This window comes from Cicer arietinum, chromosome 5 (genome assembly GCF_000331145.2).
Source record: "Cicer arietinum cultivar CDC Frontier isolate Library 1 chromosome 5, Cicar.CDCFrontier_v2.0, whole genome shotgun sequence".
Classification (NCBI taxonomy): Eukaryota; Viridiplantae; Streptophyta; class Magnoliopsida; order Fabales; family Fabaceae; genus Cicer; species Cicer arietinum.
The window spans coordinates 68,361,092-68,369,684 of NC_021164.2; the positions used below are offsets into that span (position 1 = coordinate 68,361,092).

General features: G+C 27.1%; 1 protein-coding gene across 1 annotated transcript in view; it reads left to right on the forward strand.

Annotated features, from left to right (window-relative positions):
- Positions 1-6,272: 6,272 nt before the first annotated feature.
- LOC101495349 (oligopeptide transporter 6-like) overlaps positions 6,273-8,593 on the forward strand; it is a 3,960-nt gene continuing 1,639 nt past the window's right edge. The window contains exons 1-4 of the mRNA XM_073368187.1: positions 6,273-6,939; positions 7,501-7,598; positions 7,690-8,259; positions 8,368-8,589. Coding sequence (XP_073224288.1) covers positions 6,451-6,939; positions 7,501-7,598; positions 7,690-8,259; positions 8,368-8,589 — 1,379 coding nt within the window. The 5' untranslated portion in view covers positions 6,273-6,450. The remainder of the gene's footprint in view (positions 6,940-7,500; positions 7,599-7,689; positions 8,260-8,367; positions 8,590-8,593) is intronic.

Here is an 8,593-nt window from a genome sequence, read left to right on the forward strand (position 1 = left end):
TATTATGATATAATTGATAGATAACTCAGTCCTTTAGCATGTATCATAAGTTTGATCTATAACAAGTGTCTTTCGAAGATTATTTGTTAGGAAATTTTCACCTTTAAATAAATTATTGTATTTTAAAGGATTGATCTTTGAAAAATCACAAAAAATAAATGAGGAGCTTTAAACCAACAAACTTATGATCCTTTTCAAAAAACACCCTTTTACTAATTAATTAAAATTAAAATATTATATTAATTGTAAATATAAAAATTTATATCAATATTTAATAATTTTTGTAGATTTGATTTTTATTGGTACAATTAGAGATAAATGAATGTAAATATTTTTGTAAGTGATTGTGAAATCACAGTCTTCCTACATAGAGGGAGCACATCATAGAGTGAGCACTATCCCTCGTCCTATAATTTTTTTTGTTACCACATGATTTAATAAGTATAAATTGTAGCTCCTATATTTTTCATATTAAAATTATGAATGGTTCTTTGTGTTTCTTGTAGTACTGATTTTTATTTTTGCACACGTAAGTTAATAAAGAAATAAAATATCACCTGTGTTTGAATTGGATTAGAATAAAATAAATAAAATTCATGTGCGTTTGAAAGTTGTGTGGCGTTTTTGGGAATTAATTTTGTAATGTGATCACGATATTCCCAGTCCCTTCTCGGGTACATTATCGTTTTTTTGCCGGCTAGCAGCAATAACTCACCGCTACGCACCAACAAGTAGCAGTACGTACTACTTGTTTATTCGGTGGTACCAAAAGGTGACTTACCAATGCATCATGTATCAATTTATTTTTTACGGCTACCAACCATATTGCTGGAGTATATTCTACTAGTATCTTATACTAATGATTAACAAAATGTTTAAACACATTTATAAAAATTTGCTCAACTAATAAAAGAAAATATTGTTAGGTTAAATATTATATCATTCAATTCATTAATATCAATTATCATGTTTTTATAGTTTGATGTATGTGATATGATAAAAATATATTAATATATAATGTTGTATAGAAATATGATAAAATAATAAAAAGATAAATATTATTATATCAGGTATTTAATACACACATATATTTGATATACATTTTATCATGACATAATATAATATATATTATATTTAAATAATAAAACTATCATTATAAAATATTATATATTACTTTTTTAAAAAATTAACTTAATATATTTAAATATTATAAATAACAAAAAATACTAAAAAGTAAATAAGTAGTGAAATCAATTTATATTTAAAACTATTTATTGATACTACTAAATAAACAATTTAATTTTTTATTTATTTAAATTATGAGTAACCAAATATTTCTATTTTATTTGTTAGAATGTAAATATAGATTTGATAAATATTATATGTAAATGAAAAAAATATCCATTTAAACAAATATTAATTTTAAAATTTCAATTAATTTTCATATTTTATAATTTTGTATATTAATTATTCAATTATATAAAAAGACAAAACTACCTTTGAGATAAATCATAATTATTTTTTAAATTGATTATTAATATTTTATTTTTAAATTTAATATCAAATTCTAATAATTATTTTATATTTATATTTAATTAGATTTACCTTTTTATATTTTATATTATATTTTGTAAATTATTTTTATAATTATATTTATATTTTATATTTTAAATTATATTTATACGAATAATTGAGTATTAATGTTATTATCATATATCATTGGTTTCTATCCCAACTCATTCAAGATAGAGATTTCAACTAGATAAATATTATATGATAGAGTTTTCGATGAACTTATCATATCTTATTTGTTTATCGAACACTCAACTTAGAAGGATATAATATCTTATTTCTATTTTGTCTCTTATTATATCCATCAAAAGAACCATAAATATTTTCTCTTTATAATACTTTAATGACTTTTTTTTTTATAACAAAAAATGTCATTAACATCTAAATTTCTCAAATAATCAATAACTAAATAAAATATATGATCTATAATTTCAACACATGCTCGATCAGTGGCATATCTTGCACAAAATATTAGGGGGAGCGATAAATATTAAATAAAATTTTATAATTGAAATTCATAAAAGTATTTTATCAAAAATTTAATATAACATCAATACAAAATAAAAATATAATATGTGAAAAGAGACATTTACAAATTAACTAAAATAATATAATATGTGATTTTTTTTTTAACTAAAACAATTCACAATTAACAAATAATATCACACTACATCATATATATATCATCTGTTAACATATAAAAGTTTATTATAGTCTATTAATAGGTAGTAGGTGTGTTGCTAATCAGGATATTAAAGTTTGTCTCTTCGATATTAGTCAATTTATCATTCGAATTAGGTAGTTTATCCATATAGAGAACTCGTTGTATAATTTTATTCTATTTTATCAATATAAATTCTAATAAATGTTTACTTCGTTTCCCGTTTATCTCTTCAATCGCGTAATTTCTAATATGATATCAGCGACTTGGTTGTGATTTAAGAACCATTGAATAATCTACGTTACATTGTGGTAAAAATAAAAAGAAGATTATTTGCTGACAAAAACTATTAATATTTATTTTTTACTCTATTTATAGAGAAAAAAAAATTACTTAAGTAGGAAAGGGAAAAGAGTAAGAACCTGAAAAATACAAAAAGCAAATTTGTATAGTATGAAGATAAAGACTAAAAAACGACGTTGTGGATTGACCGCCAAAAATAGTTATATTTTATGAAAAAATCAAATGTTAAATTTTAATTTTAAATAAGTTATTTATTGTTATCATTCGAACAGAGTAAAGAAATTCTAATTAGAAAATTAAATAGTATTCTTTAGTTATACAGAGATAAATATATTTTGTTTAATCGTCAGATGTTCTTATTTTGGTCCAATAAAAAAATGAAATGGACCTAACCCATTGAATCATAACCAGTGAGAGCAAAAGTTCAAGAGGAGAGGGGGAGAGCAAAGTTCAAGAGGAAAGGGGGAGAGCAATCCGAGGTGAGAAATGAGAGACACAAGGAAGAGTAATAGATGAGAAAAGAAATGGAGAGGTAATGTGAGTTTCTCAATACCCTAAAAATTTGAATATATTTTAGTAACTTATTATTATTTATTAAAAAAAATAAAAAAATTTAAAGAATGTCGTAGCATCTACCCACTCTTGAGAAGATCGGTCAGAGTGCTCTACATAATCAACATGCACTTTCATTACTTGGTGTTCATCTCCTTTGAGTATTGCATATTTTCATAGTTTTTACATATTATAAAGTCAAAATAATTTGTATATGTATGGTATCTCATTTTTACTTTCACATAATGCTATTTATCCTTTATGTTGTATACGGAGCCTTAATTTATTTTAATAAAATATGTTTATATAAAAATAAGTCTTATTACTTGTATAAAATTTTACAATAAGACAAGCATTTTGACAAAATTCCTATAGAATTGTTATAAAATTAGAAAAGTTTGTAAACTGTTAATATTATTTTTAGGTTTAAGTATATTTATTTTTGTTGCTTCTTCTTCTTCTTTTACAATCAAATTTTACTCTTACATTTTTGAACTTTTTCGTATACTCTTCTAAAATCCCTTAATCTTCACGCAAAAAAGAAAAAATCTCATTTAGAGCCAATTTTAAAATTCATCATTATCCAACAAGTATCCACCAGACGAAGAAAAAGATTATGGTAAAGATAAACTTGAATTTGAATACGATGATGAATTTTAAATGGATGAAGATGTTGGTGACGGTGATGGAAATTATGATGAGGCCATGAAGAAGAATGCGCGGTTTATATTTTTTAGGGAAGAAAATTGAAATATTTGAGATTAATTTTAGGTTAAAAAATATTATAATTTAATTATATTTGAATTTTTTATTAAAAAATAATTACTTTTTAACACTGTACAATTTTTGTAACAAAAATTGATTAAAATGGTTATTTTATAATAAAATTATATCCAAACAACTTACGAGAGACTAAGATTAAAAAAAATTATAATTGCAAGAATCAACGACGTATTTAAATCCAAATTAAATCACAATAGTCTGATGAAACGTCATCTATGAGTAAGTTTGTATTCTAAATTTAACTATATATATATATATATATATATAACTAAGTTTCTTTTATCCACTTGTTATATCTCCAATGTCTTATTTCGTTAGTTAATACGAACTTGAAAATGACGGTGCGTGGTTGACAACACGCGAACACGAGCAAATTAGGAGTGACATATAAGGGATCTTCTCGCAGTAGAAGAACACATAGAGTTATTAGTAATTTTTTTTGGTGGTGAAATGGTTTCAAGAAAAAGGGAAATAGTTATGATTGGATTGATAATGATTTTAATTTTTAATTAAAATAAAAAAATTAAGAAAATAATTTATTAAATTTAAGAAAAAGAAATTGAAAAGATAAATGTTCTGATACAAAATATTAGTTCAATTTTATATGTAATATATAGATGTTGATTAAGAGAAAAGTAATATATTTATTGGTTAAAAAATTAAGAATGTAGATACACTCTTCTCTTTTAAAATTATTGTATAAGTTGTCCAAAAATAAACATAAAAGAACAAAATGAGTATTATATAAAAAAATAAATCAACAAAATTATATTTAACCCTTAGCAAAAATGCAAGTGTAGCTTTTGGTTTTAACTGAAATTGCTTAGTATTTTTTTCTCCCGATCGGGAATTTTTTTATAAAAAATAAACAGAATAGAAAATGTTAATATGAATGGATAACATACTTAAGAAAATACGTTATCATCTACATACTTTTTTGATGTATTTTGCTCTATAAAAGGAACACATTAGTACTAAATTCAAAAACACAGAAAAAATCAATAAAAAGAGGAGAATCACATAACAGAAAAGAAGCAAGTAGAGAGAAAAGTGATTCTGATATTCCGTCCGGTGAAAGGTAACACACTCTTGCATTACTTTATAATAATAATATTCATAATATAGTTGAGTGGAATATTCTAATTTCGAATATTAAATTGTGAATAATGAATCCATGATTATGGCATTATAATTTATATGTGTTCTTTTTTTTGTTTTATTCAGTTGTCAAAACATAGAAGTTTTTTTTTGGAGTTTTCTTACTCTTTTCACTGATTAAACTAATCAACTCTCTTTTTCTTTTTTTTCCATCACAAGCCGTTATTCTTTTTGTTTCTACGTAACTGTTTTTGGATCGGATTTGTAAAAAATTTGTTTTATCAAAATTGAAGTATGAAGTAGTATTTTTTATTTTATTTTTTTACTTTCATATTTTGAATTCGATAATGAGATTGACGTGAGCTTAATTCAAATTCTAATTTATGAACTGCTACTTCATTTTTTTAATGTGTATATATATATATTCAAATTCAAGTTCTTGGAGTTCACCAGTAGAGTCCATGATGATATGAGTTTTCAGTTTTACGTTTAGGTTAAAATGCAATTAAATTGTGGTTAAATGCTTAACAAAAAAAGAGGATTCTGGTTACGCGATTCAATTAGTTTTTACAGCTGTTATTTGATTCTTAAGTTTTTTTTAGGTACATTGGAATTTGAATTCTCTACCTTTATAGTTTGGTAGAGTAATTTTTGTGGTATAATGGAAGAAAGATTAATTTTAGAAAGGTGAGAGAAAATAAATGCAGAGAGAAATAGAAAGAAGGGTAGGAATATCAAAGATAAACAATCCTTAATTGATTTTTTATATTCTTATTATGATGCAATTCTTAGTCTGACAAATCCGAAATCCGAAATTGAATATTTGTTTTAAGTATTTATTTATTTCCCTAAAAGGTCAAATTCGTTATTTTTGGGCCGTTTTAATGTGTATATTCAATTTGAGATTATGGTTTTTCAAGCAAATTTGTACTATGGCGTTACGACTAAGTTTCCGATCTCCACCTGCATAATTGGTTAAACAAATTTGATAGCGTCTCCCATAACTTTTATTTCTCTTTGGTGATTTCAAGCTACAAAAGGTCATTAAAGAATTCACAAAGAAGATACTTCAAAAATAAAAATAAAATTATATAATTGAAAAATAATTTAAATTTTTAGTCATTGGGCAAGAGGAAAAAAATAAAGGCATTCTAGAGAATTTGACAACTTTAAGAGGGAGTTATTGTTGAATAGTATATAAAAATTTGAGCTATGTGTATCGGTGTTGTTTGGATAAACGCAACAAACAAGTCACAACCATACACTCCATAGTAAAGACAACATAGCTGAATTCATGGTTATTTGTTTCTCCACCGAAATATAGAAATGCTTCATAGTGTCTTTTTGTGTTTGATGCTTCATACTGTCTCTTTTTTTATTTGCGTGTATGCATAAGATTTAACTTTCATATATGTTGCTTATTAATTTGATTTGATGGTTTTGTTTTTTTTTTGCAAAGGTAGGAATAGGATATCTTTGCCATGGGTTCAATGTTTGAGATTGAAACAACCAAGAGTGTCTCAGATGAACTGAATGAGAATGAAGAGTGTCCTGTCAAACAAGTGGAACTCACCGTTCCAAAAACTGATGACCCAACATTGCCTGCTGTCACATTCAGAATGTGGGTTCTTGGGGTTCTTTCTTGTGTGCTTCTGTCCTTTGTGAATCAATTCTTTTGGTACAGAACACAGCCTTTGAGTGTCACCTCAATTTCTGCTCAGATTGCTGTTGTTCCACTTGGTCATTTCATGGCAAGGACTTTGCCAACTCGTGTATTTTTCAAAGATACACTGTTTGAATTCTCATTGAATAGAGGACCATTCAATATCAAGGAGCATGTTCTCATAACTATCTTTGCTAATGCTGGTGCTGGAACTGTTTATGCTACTCATATTTTGAGTGCAGTGAAACTCATGTACAGAAGGGAACTCGGTTTCCTTCCTGCCTTACTACTCATGCTCACCACTCAGGTTCTCTTCTATCTATCTTTAAAATTCTATACTTTTTCTAATTTATTTTCTTGCCAAAATGCTAGTTGACTTGAACAATTATAAGTTGTGATTCAAGTAAATTACAAGGTCCACTTTTTTACCAGTTGAATTCAGTTTGCTTGGCAAACAAATGATTATTGATATTTGACAACAATTGTGTTATTTGGACACACAATTTCTGACATCATATCTATAATAATGAATGTGGACGCTAAATCTAATGAGAGATAAAAATTAGGGTCATATTTAACACGTGCCCTAAGGGCATGTTAAAGATACTAAAAGTAGAAAGTTTTTATTGAATAAAGTAATATTTGAACTTTCAAATTGTTGAAAACACGAGTTTTAAAACAGATTTTTTACCTATGAACCATTATATTTGCCTTTGGGGTACATGTTAACATTTTCCTAAAAATAATATAAAAGTCGGAAAACACAGTGTCAAATTTTGTGTCTAAGAAACATTTATGTTTTGATAGTGGTTAACTTAAGAGAAGTATAACATAGAATATTGTCTTATGCTTTTTTATTCAATTTTAGGTGCTGGGATTTGGTTGGGCAGGACTGTTCAGAAAATTTCTTGTGGAGCCTGCGGAAATGTGGTGGCCTTCAAATCTGGTGCAGGTCTCATTATTCAGGTCAATTTTATTGAATTAATGTGTTCTTTAGTAGCATTAACTTATTTAAAAAATGAAATTATTCTAAAGTTAGTATATATTATTAATGCAGTGCTCTGCATGAGAAAGGAAGAAGACCAAAAGGAGCAACATCCCGCACTCAGTTTTTTGTCCTTGTTTTGATCTCTGGAATGGCATACTATGTTCTTCCAGGCTACATGTTTACAATGCTGACAACTATCTCTTGGACCTGCTGGCTAGCTCCAAACTCTATCTTAGTCCAACAAATTGGTTCTGGTATGAGAGGTCTTGGGGTTGCTTCAGTTGGAATTGATTGGTCTACAATTTCATCTTATCTTGGAAGTCCACTAGCCAGCCCATGGTTTGCCACTGCCAATATTACTGTTGGATTCATTCTCGTTATGTATGTGATCACACCAATTGCATACTGGTTTAACATGTACAATGCCAAGAATTTTCCAATATTTTCAAGTAAGCTTTTCACGGGAGATGGTTCGGTGTATAACATTTCCACCATTGTCAGCTCCGAATTCCATCTTGATCGGGATGCTTATGGGAAGAATGGGTCTGTTCATCTCAGCACATTCTTTGCAGTGACTTACGGCCTTGGATTCGCCGCACTTTCTGCTACTGTTGTACATGTTATTCTCTTTCACGGAAGGTACTATGAATATCTGCATACTCCTCCTCACCATGTTCAAATTTTGTCTGAAAAGTCTTGCAAGATTTTACTAATTTCATTTACACTTACACCATATGCACTATGCAGGGAAATATGGAGGCAAAGTAAAAGTGCCTTTGGAGAGAATAAAAAAATTGACATACACACAAGACTTATGAGGAGATACAAGTCAGTCCCCAATTGGTGGTTTCACGTCATTCTAGTGACGAACATAGCTCTTATTATTTTCATCTGTGAGTACTACAAGGAATCACTTCAGTTGCCTTGGTGGGGTGTATTACTAGCTTGTACTATTGCCATTTTCTTCACTCTT